Source organism: Atractosteus spatula, chromosome 11 (assembly GCF_055471065.1).
Source record: "Atractosteus spatula isolate fAtrSpa1 chromosome 11, fAtrSpa1.hap1, whole genome shotgun sequence".
Lineage (NCBI taxonomy): Eukaryota > Metazoa > Chordata > Actinopteri > Semionotiformes > Lepisosteidae > Atractosteus > Atractosteus spatula.
In genome coordinates, this window is record NC_142716.1 from 45,460,080 (window position 1) to 45,475,659 (window position 15,580).

A 15,580-nucleotide genomic window follows, 5' to 3' on the forward strand; every position below is an offset into this window, starting at 1 on the left:
GTATTTCGAGTTTGCTTTTCTCGGCTTTCAATTTGAGGTGTACGCACTCTACGGCTACCGTACTTCCTGTTGCTAGGGGTGCGGCTTCTGTGGAGTTTCTGAGTCTGCTGAAACGAAACAATAGAATAAAGTCTCGATTTTCTGATTTTTATGTTAATATGAAATTAAAACCGAGAGCGTTGGGGGGACTTTAGCGGTTATAAATCGTTCCGTGGGCGGGCTGAGAGCGGCGGGGATGCGGCTTTGCAATGGGAAACATTTTCGGCAGAAAGAGACGCACTCGAGTGACGGAGCAGGACAGAGCCGTGTTGGTGAGATGCTGAAGATGTTACAGTAATATAACCTGTCTGTTGATATAATCAGTGGGAGCCGTGGAGGTCTCCCCCATAACAAATCGTCAGGCAGTTTGCAGAGATCGGTAACAGAAAGCATTAGTTAACAGACCTGAGATGATTTGGGTTGGGCTTCCAATCACGACCAAAATAATGAAGGACAAATACGATTAAAGTATTATCTATGTTTATTAGTTTGTTTACAGGGCGGTAGCTTCGGATTTAGGTGTTCGTTATAAATAGATCATTGGTTTATAAAAAAGACGATGAAAGCAATGTATTTTTTTCGGAACAGACTTGTGTTGTTGTCGCAGAACTACCGCGTTAGCATGCTTGACAATTACACCGGTATTGCTGAAATGCAGTATTGTAATAGTGAAGTATAAGAATGTAGTGGAGGAACCCGACGGACCAGTTAAAAGAGGTTTATGCATTGAAGTGTTGGATTTCAAATTTTGACGAAATGGCTGTTCATTTCTCAGCAGGTGGAGAAATGTTTTGAATTGGATTGTGTTAGGGATATCTTGCCAGGCCGTTTTGACAGCTTGTTTCTCTAAGACTCCCTTTTCATTCATTTCTTTTTCAACCGAACCGAACTTGGGTCACTTGAAAATGAATTTAGTTCGTTTAGGTGTTAGCGCATAAACCTTACGGCAAAAATAAGTCGGTTCACAGAGGAATGTGGTGTGTGTAATTCATAATGTTGAACAATTTGCATTTTTCTAACATTGAATTCATTCTTCCATTTAAGTGCCTTTCAGATGTAGAACTGTTCAATCACCTGCCACCAGACAGTGCGTCCAGGACATTAGTGCATCCTGTTGCCAAAGAAATCTACATTTTTGTGGCCTTGTTTTCCTCTGGCACCATTTGAACTTGAACTTGAACTTTATTGCCATATGTAACCGGTACTGGTACAATGGAATTCTTACTGACAGAAAGTCTCTCGATTGTAAAACAAGTGTAAAAAACAAAACAAAGTGCAAACAGTGCATCAAGACAATATACAAACAAACAATAGACAATGTGCAAGTAAACATGTAGACAGTTTGAATGTAAACAATACAGACGTGTAAACAATGACTGGAGATGTGCAATAGATAAGAAATCATAAAAAGGTAGATTTAGTGAAAAATATAAAAAAAGTGCATTAAACTGTACAAAGATGTCTCTACTGAAGAAACAATTAAGGACACTGGAGACTTTGTGATCCATTAAAGGAAGTGTCGGGTGATCATTCAGTTTGTGCTTTGCAGATGACTACAGCCCTCATCTCTTTGGCCTACAATACCACCTCATGCTTTGCGATATCGCCATGCTGTCTCCCATCCTGTGTTTTCCATGTGGATGGAAGAGTGTGCACACACCTTCCCTTTCAGATACAGTTCCTCCAAAGAGGGTGCCAAAGAATGCAGCTTGTTGAGATTCTTCAGAGTCAAATGGACTGAACTCACTTATTTTGCCCAAAGGAGCTGAGTCCACCTCATGCCAAGGTCTCAGTTTGGTGTAATTGAAACGATCTCTGAAAGGGTCCGAGTTCCTTTGGAGTTTTCACATCGTTACTTCAACATAATCGGACATTTAATTTGCTTTGCGTTAAATATTTTATAAAGCCTGTCATGTTACTTTATGCAGTTTCATAAAGTGCCTTATAAGAACATTGATTATGCCTGTCTTTTGCCCCTTGATAATTTCTTGTCTATAGAAAATGGTTTTCGACCATTAATCTCTGCTTAAAAAAATACTGTATTTTTAAGAACTGAGGACTGGCATCTCTACTACATTGCTCCCTAAATTCAATGTCCTGCATATTGTTGAGTCTGTCTTGATTTTGAAAATCGAATCATGGAATCATGCCTTTCCGAGAACAGATTGTCAATTGACAGCTCCTAGGAAGGGGAGCTGTGCTTAATGTGTGTCTGACAACTGTGTGTCACTTCTCTCCACTGGCAGCAACTGAAGCAACAGAGAGATAAACTGAAACAGTACCAGAAGAGGATCTCTCTGCAGCTGGAGAAAGAGAGGCTGCTGGCAAAGCAACTGCTTAGAGATGGAAAGAAGGAGTGAGTGCACAGTATTTTATATTAAACTCGGAGTTGTTAGGAGGATCTCTTGTGGGACATTCTGATTGGAGGTGAATTTTTAAGTGAAAGTGCAGATACTTTACTTTTGACATTGATGATTAAACTTTATTCACTTTGTAAAACTTCCTATCAAAGTATGTTCATTTTTAGATAAGTAAAGCCAATAACAAACAGGTACTTTTGTTTTGGGATATTAAAGCTTTAGTTTGGCTGTCTTTTACAGTACCTATTTAAAATATGTGGTGACTAAAAGCACAGGAAGGATTACAGATGAAAGGCAGCTATACAGCTACAGCCGTTCTGTGTTAGTAGATTATTCATCCCATGTAGTTTCTTCCTGTTGGCTGCACCTTTTTGTGTATAGTGTTTTTAAAATTGTGATCCAGTTTTAATTCTTAATGAATTACAATTGTTGTTTTGTCTGTTGATTAGAATGTATTCATACAATATATTAGTATGCATACAGCAATAATAAAGTTATACTGCCTTATTTTGTTTCAGGAAGGCTTTGCTTTTGCTTAAGAAAAAGCGATACCAGGATCAGCTCCTGGACAAGACGGAAAACCAGATAAGCAATCTGGAGCACATGGTAAGTACACCACTGTGACTCACTCCTAAATCTCTCAGTGGAATTAAAGGAAAATTACGACACTGTCAAACTTGATCAAATCCGTGTTCATTTGATCTCAGCTCGAAAAATGTTTTTCTTATATGATGTACATGTTTTTAGTGAAAGGAATACAAATTTCTTCATTTAGAAATTGCAGACCGCTGTGAAAAAGCTGAATCTTCATTTGTATAATGAAGATGAACTTTTTTTTCTCCAAAGGTTCAAGACATTGAATTTGCCCAGATTGAAATGAAAGTTATCGAAGGATTGAAGGTTGGCAATGAGTGTCTGAAGAAGATGCACGAGGTATTTATCTGATATCCATGTCCTGGTTCTTGACCCGGGATGAAAAAAGGGGATTATATGCGGTTTTGGATAGTTTTCTGCCAAAGTGTCTTTGTATTTGCAGAAAAAGAAAAAAGACATTAATGTTGCTATATAGAAATGACTTTATTTTAACATTCCAGCCTATGCTATGCTTTGTGTTTTACAATTTTTTGGGTAGTCATTTAGGATTTTGAGCAGTGCAAGGTTCCTGCTTTTAAGGAATGATTAATTCCCAGTGTATGTGATTGAGGTGATAATGGCGTCTGGGTCTGCAGTTTGAACGTGTTCATTAGTGCAGTTGGACTCCAGCAGGCGCAAGATGCTGACTTTGCATTCTGTGTCTCAAGATGCCACACATCTGCCATGTCTGCAAGAAAATGAAGGCTATTTCTCTCTCCTCCTGCATCTAAAATGGCCACTTCTTGTTGTAATCTGCTGTTAAGTAGTAAATGTGCAAAATATTTTAAAAAGGGATTCTTTATAAAGCTTTTTATCAAAGTTTGTCTGACGGAGATTTTTAAAGAGATAACAAAGAGGCCTCTGTTCAATAAAATGTCATTTTTAATAGGAACATATGATTCTTATTGTGTTCACGTTGAGTTTTGAAATTTGTGATGCAAGTTAACCTAATTAAGGCACTGTCAAGGTGGAACTTTGGTCCTGGTAAAACAGTATTGACTACCTCACACTGAGCATTTAATTTTGTTTACTGTACCAGAAAGTACATTCTGTTCTATCAAGCTGATTGTTTTCATAAGGTTCTATGTATATTTGCATTTGCAGTAAGAACACAAACTGTCTCATTGAGCTTAAAGGATTACACTGTAAATCTCTTTTGTCACTGCAGCATAGCTGGAGTTCCAGCATTAGAGTCCTCCTTCAAAGTTAAATCAAATGTGTACTTGTACACACTGCTGTACATAAAAATGACTGCTTAAACACACCTGACAAACTGATTTGTTTTCCAGGTGATGTCTATAGAAGAGGTGGAACGCATTATGGATGAGACTCAAGATAGTATCGATTATCAACGGGTAAAATTAGCATGGCTATTAAGACCCTACCCTGTCATGAAGTTAAAAAGCAGATGGCTCATTTAAAACATGTCTTGGTGCTTCTTGCTATTGTGAAATATTTTTGTTTCTTTTTCTCCTTTTGTTAATGAACCAAAATGGCTTAGCGCCTGACATTAATTTGAATTACAAGGTATTACATTAATATTGCTAATATTACTATTGCTTGTATAGCTGTTCTGTTTGAACTAGTTCTTTTAGACACTTCATTACAGCGATTAGTGTGTGTAATGGAGATCCTGGATGGATTTATTGGTGAAGTTAAGTTGCATTTTTATAGAAGTATTAATTTTTTTAATACGGCTTGAAGTGCAGCCTTAATTCTGGGGACCAAATGAGTACTTGCATTTATGTCTAATACAAAAAATATATTTCATATTAACCATGTGGTGCTTTCCCATGTCTTTGTTTCTACAGCAAATTGATGACATGTTGGCAGGTTCTTTCACCCAAGAAGATGAAGATGCAGTTCTGGCAGAACTGGAGGCTATTACTCAGGTCTGTCTATTCATATCTTTAAGACTTACTCATGACTTAAGTGCAGAGCTTGTGTCTCTGTAAGACTTCACATTGTGAGGTGGGGGAACTTGTCAGAGGCTTCAGGACTAAAGCTGCAACTAAAGAACAACTGAAATTGAAGACCTTTCTTTTGTCATCACAGTTTTCTCAATAATTGCAAATTAAATTAAATTTAAATATTACTTCATGATAAATATTCTGATGTTTTAGTCGTGCAAGGCCGATATTTACTACTAAAAGTTTTACATCTTTTTAAGACTATATGTCATCATTTACATATTCTCTTCAAGCAAAGGGTTGTAAAAAAGGCCAGCAACATTGTGGAGGGTGTGTCTCACCCCCTCCTTTGTGAATTTACACTACTCCCTTCTGGGTGATGCCTCTGTGTACCCAGATATAAAAGTAGTAGTCTCAAACAATGTAAAATAACTTTTTTTTATCTCTTGTATCACTATTAACACTATTGTAAGCTCTTCTCTGTTGCTAATGTCTGTTTCCCTTGTTTTTTTTAAAAGAGCCATTAAACAAATTTGCCCCCAAGGATAATAAAGCACAACATAAATCAAAACATTTATCTAGAGAACATATGTGTAGACATGGCACCTGCTTAGCAGTATTCAGGAAGCTTGCAATAGAAACTCAGCTGACCGCTTGGAAACCCTGTGAGGGTTTTGTGGACACAGGCTAGGTAGGATATGCATAACCAGATTATTGAATTGAGTAGAGGAGCCGATTGTAACTTTCAAGGCTGTGGGCATCTTGACAGGATGAAGAAGTGGAGCTTCCAGATGTGCCCTCAGAACGCCTGCCCGAGGTGCCAGGAAAAGAGCCAGGTATCACAGCAGTCGACTGTCACTGGGTGCCAGTACTCAAAACCTTTTACAGCAAGCCACTCATTGCACCATAAATCGTGAACAAATGCACCTAAATGCACTTTCTAAAGCCGTAGCATTACAAATCTAGAAGTGGGCTGCTTCACTGTTGTCTGCATTTCATTGCCTTGATTTCATTTGTTAATATCTGGCACAAGAAAAAATTAAAACAGTCCTCTGTTCAGATGAAGAGTGGAGAGGAAATCAATTTCTCCAGTCAGAATTCTTAAATTAACTTATAATGTTGAATAGTTGTTAATTTCCCCAGGGGCTGGGGTTAGGTTATAAAGTGGGCCGAATTTAAAAAAAAAAACTCCTTAATGAAAGAATGTTGGTGTTGTGAATTAGGCCCTAGCAGAGAAATCCGCCATGGCTTGGAGTTTGTAACTGACTGTCGCATTGAATTTGTGTTATGTTAATAAAATCAAAAGAGAATAACGACTCCTTGTGAAATACTGTGGGAACAGATTCAGGGCCCGGAGGATGCTGCAGATGTATTTCTGTTGAAATGAGAAAGTGTCTTATCTACAAGTGCCTTAGGAACTGGCTGTTATTCTGCTGAGAATGTTATTGATGTGTTTGGGTTTTATTGTTATACTGCTCACTGTGGATTCCAACTTTGAGTCATTATTTCTTTGTTTTTCAGAGAAGGAAAGGGTCAAAAACAAACCCAGACCAGAGCTGGTGCCAGCTTCATAACAAGTATCCACCCGGCATCCTCGCCCTGTTCCATATCAATTCCCAGGATGTTGCTACAGCCCCACTCTTTTCTTTTCTTCGTGACTGTCCCAGGAGTCGCTCATCTTATCTGGGAATGGCCAGGCTTGCACCTACTGGACTGACCTGGACTACTGGACTACACAATCCTCAGATGTTTCTCTCTAATGATTGTGGTGCAGCACTGAGAAACAGGTTTCAAAACTTGCTACCATTCTGGAGCTTGTCTAGAAGTGATAGACTGCACAGTTGCCTACCGTTGAATTGGATCAGTGATTTTTAATTGAGAGGATTACTGACTAATGATCTTTTTTAATGACACAGTTTAATTTCAAACTGAGCAAAAACTGATGACAAGTCTAAGGAATTTATACATGGTGTTTCCATGATGTGGAGGTTATCCAAGTTCTTTATTTTAAAGCAGATATTCAGAACCAGTTTATTTGCCCTCTTAGATGGTCAAATATCTTTTTCCTGTTCTTTTCCGGGACAAGTAGAAGCCTGCTATCAAAGCCTAGAATATATGAATATGTGTAGCTTTTGTGTAATCCGTTTCAGTCCAGTATCGGGTTGTACGACTTACCCAAAGTGTGGCCTGGATCCACAAAACCCCAGTGTGCAAAACAGTGGATTTGTTTTTCAGTGTTGGCTACCAGTTGATAATTTCTTAATCATGTCAAAAAAATGCAGTTTAACTTGACACTGAACACTGTTAGTATTTAAACTCGTTTTAGTGATTACAATGTCTTCCCTTCAATCTCCTGAAACAGAGACTGCATTACAACCACTGCCAGTCTGTATAGTCCCTAACCCTTTCACCACTAGATTACTTTGAACTGCAAAGGCAAATTATCACATCCTTTTAAACAATGGAATCAGTACTGGTGCTTCCACCATACCTCAGGCAAAACTGCAGCTGTATATCAGAATGTAGATTTGTCATGCTGGATTGTATTGTTGAAGCCACTCTGCTTGCCTTGGCTTAATGATCTTTTTGGACAGCATTGCTATAAAATGTCACTGTTAACTAGCAGCACTCTCGCAGACAACATTCATTAAGGTTTTAAAACCAGAGTATATGCTTCAAAAAATCCTGGGTTTCATGCCAAGGTATTGGCTTTAACAGCTTGGTTTGAGCTATATGGAACAGGTGTGCAGTTTTTTTCTGTCCCTGTTTTGAGATCCTCTAAGGAGGATTTCTGCAGTTGCCCAGAAATTAGCAGCAGAGCTCAGAAGAGATATAAGGGTTTGTTAGCACCATGGGGCTTTTCGTTGTCCTCAAAACAGGGTAGTTTCCTGGCTGGTAGAATCCTGATACATGTTCTCCATTATGTACCGTTTTCCTGGCAGTTCGTCCAGCAGTGTGCAGAATCATTATAAATACCCATTGTTCTATGAAGCACAGAGGTGTGTCTGCAAGGCGTATCCTCTCTATAAAAGATACAATGAAAGGGCTCTCCTGAGTTTTTTTTCCTAAGGGGGGAGGGGTAGCATAGCTGATTCAAGATTTAGCCTCCTTTTAAATCTGTTGCTCAAACCTACATCATTCTGGAAATCTCTGAAAATAGTCATTTCTGAAATACACTAAATATTCCATTGATGGTTGCGAATTTGGAATATAGTACATTGTTGCCCCTAGCAGTGTGACATTCTTGCTTTGACCTGTTTCTTTCAAGTTTGTAGTTCAGTTTTTTTTTCTGGAGTTACTGTAGGTGAGGTCACCGGTGTCATCACACAGGGTTTCCAGAAATACAGAAAAAAGAAGAGTAGTTGGCAAGACTAGAAGTATAAGGTTCCTAATCCCTTAAGCACTCCAGTTTCTAATGCCTTTCACTTTCCATTCTGTATTGAGCAGAAGATGAGATCTGCTTTTAACAGGGTATCTTCATAGAGAAGTGGGATTGTACAGTAGTTGTAAAGTCCAAACTCATCCGGTTTTATAGAGCACTTTTAACTGGCAGTCCCATGCAATTTCTACTTTTCAAAGCAAGATTAAAATCAGTGAACACATGTTCTTTAACTTGTCAGGGGCAATTTGATCAATTCTGCCCCTCGATCCATTGAATCTCCCTTGATTCTATAAAAAATCGCAGGTTCCTAATACTTCTGTATAAAATCATGTCACACTATACTCCTGTTAACAACGGTACCTCACAAAAATGTAAAACAAAGTGAGATAAAACACTGGATGGTGAGTTTTGTGTTGTGGTTTTCAGTATGCTTCAACAATAAAAAAGTATTTTTAATTGTTTCAGATAACTCCTGGTCTTTAACTTGAATGGCATTGGTTTTTACATCAGTAGCTTGGTGTAATGAATATCATTAGCCACAAGGGAGCATCATGTAACAATTTCTATGATGTATCTGCTGTACCAGGAAAGAGCTCATGTATTTTTTATAATCACTGTTTTACCCTTACATGGTCTTATGTATATACAGGAAATAATGCAAAATAAGCATTTTACTAATCACAGCTTTTTTGTCTCGGCAACCATTTCTATAGTAAGAACTAAATTAACAATGGAGGTTATGTGAAGAAAATTCTCTAATTGGGTGTTTGAAAAGACTTTTATACTTTTAATCATCTTGTCTTGGAGTCATTGTCTATATTATTGCTAGATCCTCAGAGCAGTGCTGCCAAACATACCAAAAAGGATTTTCCTTTATTTTTTCAAGGTATAGTTTTTCAGTAAGATCCAGCAAAGTTTGTGACTTCGCTCAATGTGACAGGATTGGGTTAGACAGATTGCAGTGGAGGCATGATGTAGAAATGCTCAGTTTTCTTTTGGTATTGTTCTGTTTAACTTGCAATTTGTCACTGGAATTAGTTTTAAGAGCTATGATTTTTTTCTTCAGCAGTCCCCACAAAAGGATGCTGGTCACTATTTTGCATTTCCTTCTTAGACTGTCAATATTAAACTGAACTAAGGGTGGATGAATAGTTAAGCTGTGGGTTTTTAAGCCACAAATCCAAATTCAATTTAATGTGAATGACTTTGGGGCCAGACTTGCATATAGACTACAGAATTTTAGATCTCCATTTATTTCAGCTTGTGTATTAAGCAGGGACTTGAGAGTCCATTTCAATTAATGTGACAGCTGCATTTAAAACGCACTTCCTGTGCCATAGTGGTAGTGTTTAGGCTGGCGGACTTGCCAAGACATAACAGTGACAGCACGACTGCAGCTCATGAATCACAATACAAGATTTTAACCTTATATGAAAAAAAATGAAATCTGTAGGCAGGAATGGAGCATTTCCTGAAAGCTCTTTTGTAAAGTGAGCTATAAAGAGGATTGCTAATGATATCCTGGGGGCGCAAACCAATCCGCCCACTCCCACCCAGGACCCCCCCTCACCAAGCCTGCCTGTTCTTCAGAACCTCCCTCCACCCCCTCACTAGTCGTGGTACTTCCAGTGCAGTGTGGAGAGCGATACAGCTATATTCCACCTACAACCCTCCAACTAACGCAGCTCAGGGCTCAGGAACTAGCAGTACCTCATCATTTTTGAATGAAGTCAGCAAGAAGTATAATAAAGCACAAGTTCATTTTCCCTGAGTATTTTAACCTCCTCTTAACCTGAGATAGTTTCATATACCCTTTAATTTTAAGAGTCAGCACCAATATGTCTTTGAGCTTCCCTTGCCTTGTTTATAGTTTCTAATTCTTAGTGAATCGTAATGGGGGTTCTGCTGCGTGTTAGCTGTTCTGATCTACAGTCACTGACGTAATGGCATTCCTGCTGCAGGAAGCTGGCTGCTACACACACATTTTGACTTCGTCACTCCTGAGAGATCTGATACAGCTTCATCAGACTTATTGTATTAACCACTCCTGTTTTCCACCATTTAATAAGCATTGAATTAATAAAATAGCAGGTGGAGTAATATTTGTTGCAGGATGAGCAGATCTCATCTAGTTCTGCAGATAGTAAGAATTCTAGAACTGTACTGGTCTGAACTGTGTGGAAACAGCACAATGATAAAATGTATGTGAAGCTGCTGGCTGTTTAATAAACAGAATTTTGCAAGTGTGTTGAAATGATTTTTTTGCCTTTTAACTAGGAAAGGCAAGTTACATGTTAGTAACTTAATGATTTCTTTACCACAACGTACTGATTTTTACTGTTTTCTTGAATCACTCATAGTTATCTTCTATTTTATTTGTATTGGTACCCATTTGTACAGTTGGGTGAACTGAAGCAATCTTAAATGCCTTGCTAAAACAGCAGAACAGAAGTCCCTACCTTAGATCCGAACGTATATTCTTCCAGCTGAGAGTCTAGCTGCCATGAACACCGGTAGACACTTTTCAGCACTTTGCCAGAATATATACATGTAATATATATACACAGTATAAACAGTTATGTTACTGTATATACAGTATACTGTAAGTGGACCTACTCTAGCAGAAAGGCCTTGGGTGGTGTTCACAAAACACCTGCTGCTTTTTATTCCAGCTGGGCTCTTAGTTACATGGTTAAGTTCTTAACTGACCTAACAGTGGGATTAATTTGGACTCTTCAATTGTTTTCAGTTCCTTAACATGTTGTTGGTTGTTTTTCCATCTATTTTGCATCCAAAGTAGCTTCCAGCTTCTGTGTAATGAAGTTCAGGTACCTTGTTTGTTCAGTTAAGTAAAAGAGCCCAGCTAGAATGAAAGCTACCTGTGTGTGTGTGTGTGTGTGTGTGTGTGTGTGTGTGTGTGTGTGTGTGCTGCTGCCGCAAACATGATGGAGAAAGAAACAGATAAGAGGAGTCAATCAGAACTTTTATTCACAGAAAGCTGTTTGGTATAAACAAAGGCATAATGCTGTGTTGGTTTATCCTGGACAAGTTCTTGCTTATACTTTGATGAAGTTGATGACTTGTTGTCAGTCAGCAAAATACCCAACAGTAGCTGAGATCAGCAACTGTCTGTCACTGTTTTTCCTGATCTTAAGGATAAATTCTCAAGGAGCTGTCATTCCAGTCTGGCCCAGGGCACTGACAGGCAGTCTGGTTGATTTCAGGCTTTAGAGTCATGCTCTGATTCTATCAATACGGCACACGTGCCTCTGTACGTAAAATTATGTTTTTGATATTCAACTGACTATGTTGTCTTGAATCTGTCTTCTTCCCTGGCCTCAGCTATCCACTCGATTCTTTATTCTCAGCCCTGACTCTTGTCTTGCTCAGCACTCAGCCCGCACTTAACAGAATCCTGCCACGAGGAAGCAGGAGAAATCAGCTCTTCTTCTTTCTCATCTGGTCTGAAAAAGCCCTGCTTCCAGGTTATCCTGGTTTTGCTTCCTTCCTTTTTCTCCAGAAGCTTTTGTGACCGTCGCTCGTGCCCTTGCCGCTCCACCCCACCGGTTCGTCCCGCAACACCTGGGCGCGAACCCGGGTCTCTGGCGTAACGCAACAGGGAACCAGCCGAGTGAGCTAAAGGAGACCTCCCCCAGCCCAGGAGGCTGAGGTCCCTGCTATACGCAGGGAGGGCGATGACGTCACCGTGCCCAAACTAGCTCCGCTACGCTTTCACAAGCTTTTTTTAACTTGTCCTCACTTTGCCTCCTGACAGGAGTCTATTGCCTCTCTCTCCTTGTTTTATTCCTTTCTCCCTTGTTCTACTCTTATAATTCCTTCCATTTATATAACACTTTTTATCCTCAGCTGGATACCTGCCTGGGTGGTGCGTGGCAGCTGTTCGGTGCCATTAACCCCACTTAGCAGCAGCTCAGGTAGAGAAGTGAGAAATGTTGTCCTAAATTGATTTAAGAGAGGGCAGGTTGTACAAGTCCATTCAAGACACTGGAGTTAACCAGATCTTCAGAACTGCAGCACTGGATCTGTAACAGATACAGCACAGTGTCCCATAACTATACTGGTGCATTGGTTTGGAAAGTTGTCAGAAAGTGAAGAGCACCACCTTCTGGTCTACCAACACCACTAACACAGCAATGCCTGATTTGTCTTCGATGTCTCCTTGCTGAGCTTTTGAGGTCTGTTGAGATTAGATACAGGGTGGTAATGTTGTGATCCTTTTAGTCTGATTTTTAATTCTTCTGCTCAGGACCATTTCCTGAATCATAAACCCAATGCTCATACTCTGGAACCCATCCGCTCTTAAAAGCGAGACCAATCTAGACCATTGGTCTTAATGTTCTCATTTGGGTTTTCTCACTCTTCAACAGCTCTGTTCTCTGGCTATTTCCATTGGGATCTTTTCCATGGTTTGAAAAATTGCTGAATGTTCTCAAAGTGCCTCATCTTAAACACTTCTGTGGTCAGCCCCATTTGTTTGCTCATTTTCCTCTAAATAATTATGATAATTGTAGTTTCCATAATGAACTCTAGAGGGCACTAGTGATGCTACGAGAGCTGTCACTGTACAGTGAATTCCTTGAGGCCGGGTTGGAAACATGTCCTGGGTTTGTGAGCCATGTCTAATACAAAGCACATAGCAGTTGCCTCAGTAAGTATGCCTGGATGGAAAGCCCCAAGGCAATGCCTATATGTGAAGACAAAGTATCCTTGTTAAAGACAAAAAATGTCCCTGTGGATACTAGCAGTCCCTGTCAAGGTCCAAAGTCTTGTTCTGGAATCCACTCCTGATGTACATGCTTTTTTAATGACCGTCTTTCCATCTGCAACAAGTATTTTTCAGCTAGTTATTCCTGAAATGACACACCAAGAAGGCAGCACAAGAATCACTGGGTATTTTTTATTTTCATCATTTTCTACTTTTACTGTATAAGTATGATATGGGAGTATGGCATTTCATGCCTAACTTTATCCCTAAAGAAGCCTCCGCCTTCCCCTTACCCTCGCAGTAACCATACATTTACATATATACTCAGATCTGTGTATTATATGATCAATACCTATTTTATATTATAGTGTTAATGATGACTAGTTAGAACAATTATTTTTGTAGTTTCTAGTAAATAGTAGGCTTTGGAGAGCTTTTCTGAGAAACACTTTGAGAAGAAGACCACTTTTAGTGACAATTTGGAATTAGTGGGTTGGTTGGTTTCCTTAAAAAAAGCTAATTTTATTTTCCTTTGTTTTCACCCTGTGATTTGTGGGAACAAGATTTAAAGAGTCTTGTGAAAAGAAGAGAATTAAAGACCAGATTAAACCCATAATACAGCTGCATGTACTGCCTTGGCTGTTGAATTGAACTGCTGCGTGCAAAGACAGCTTTTTCAGAAGACAATACATGCCAATGTCTACCTGTATGACATGACAAGGATCTTTTGTATGATATGAGATGATGAGATATGCCAGCTGCACGGAGTGACATTTTTCATGTTTACTCTCCTGCAGTATTCACTATACTGTATGCTATCTCACTCCTGCACGGTCTGTGAGAACTGGACAGCATTTAGAATGCAAAACACATAAAGAGGCAAAAAAATCAGTGATTTGTGTCAGCTTCGTGACCATCTCTAAATGAAGTGGAGGAATCCCCTCCTACACTGTACAGGACTGTGCTGTCTTCTGTGTTTCGTTTGGAATTCTAGCACAAAGTCATTTCAGCCCACCTCCACCCTCACAGGCAACACACACACACACACACAGAGTGAGCAGCAGCTGCTTCACTGAACCAATCTATTATAATGCCTCTGTTTCCTACTTGACCAACAATAACATCTTCCGTGTGACCACAGTGATCCACTGGAAAAGCGCAGTTGAGATTTTTGGACCATTTTAATGTGCTTTGTTCGTGGTTTCCACTATATTTAAAGACTGTGACATTCATGCCGTCTTCATTATCATGAGGGTTGGACAAAGATTTTCTGTTGGTCTATGAGGTGTAATTAAAGGCTTTTGCTATGTTTTTATGCAGTTTACAGGGGTTGCAGATGTATTTTTGAAATGCAATGGGAGTCGCATTGCCTTTTTGCTCTTCATGCAATATGCATTTCAGCTTTCAAGTAGAATGGTGAAAAAAGCAGTGCCAGTGCCAAAATCCTTCTTTTTTAATTACAGTTGCCAACCATCTCCTACCTCACTGCCTGTGAAATACAGGTCTACAAACATAACATTCCTTCGACCTGCCTGAAAATCTGGCATTGCTGACAGCTTAGGTTAGATACACAGCACAGCATGTTTTAAGATTTTATATACATGGCAGCAGAGAATGAATGCATAGAGAGGGAGAATAGGTTTTCTTCCATTAGATTAGTGGAATACAATTCTTAACCCTGCTTGCTGGTTCTATCGCATTTTGTTTTTGAAGAGCTTTTGCAAATCTATGACAAACCCAAACAAGGATAAAAAAAACAACACATGCTAATTAGACATGAATAATTACTCACTGATTGAACAGAATTATCGCGCTGAAATGCTGATGTTGCTAAACTGGGAATGCAAGACGCGCCTTTTAGGTTAGTGTTGAGAGAGGAGGAGACAAGTGGGCTTTTACCGGTGGAATCATGGATCGAAGAGGACTGTTTAATATACGTGTGCAACCTGGGAGACTATGCGGCAGTGCGCGTTTGGAGCAGACTGCTCTTACGTTAAACAGACGGAACTTTTCCAAGCCGCAGGGTGTGTCTCTCACTACAGGCAAGTATGATTTTAGAGCAATAAGGTGGAGAACTCTGACAGACTGCAGTATAGAGTCCCATAGGCTTGTGGGACTCCTGCTTAGATCATCAGGGCTGTGGTTAGCTTAGGTATTGTGGACAGGCTTCAGGTTAAAGTATGGGTTAAAGGTAGATGTCAGAGAGAAGCGCTTGGGATGTGAGAGGTGGGAGTTCTGGGTGAGTATCATAATCCATCATTCGGACTCATATACCAACTGATACCAACTGTTTTCCGCCTTCTGTTCTACTGGTCTTGTGGACCGCATTACTGCGCATCATACCCGTAGGTGTCTGCTGTCATAGGGGAGCAAAGATTAGGGGGGTGGGTCCTGTTTCAGGTGTGCGGAATCGGGTAGGTAGAAGGAGGGGTTATTTGAAGGTCTTTGAACTGAAAGGCGGAGCCGCGGGCAGAGTTTGAGGAAGAAGAGGCGGTGCTGTTTTAAAAGGAAGACGCTGCCCCCTATGACA

General features: G+C 39.7%; 1 protein-coding gene across 1 annotated transcript; it reads left to right on the plus strand.

Moving 5' to 3' along the window:
• The first annotated feature begins 43 nt into the window (after nt 1-43).
• Nucleotides 44-10,570, plus strand: chmp6b (charged multivesicular body protein 6b). The gene is made up of 8 exons (XM_088927096.1): nt 44-311; nt 2,286-2,395; nt 2,918-3,005; nt 3,246-3,332; nt 4,322-4,387; nt 4,844-4,924; nt 5,712-5,778; nt 6,464-10,570. The coding sequence occupies exons 1-8, from the start codon at nt 249-251 to the stop codon at nt 6,514-6,516; spliced, it is 615 nt and encodes a 204-aa protein (XP_088783222.1). The 5' UTR covers nt 44-248; the 3' UTR covers nt 6,517-10,570.
• Nucleotides 10,571-15,580: the final 5,010 nt, after the last annotated feature.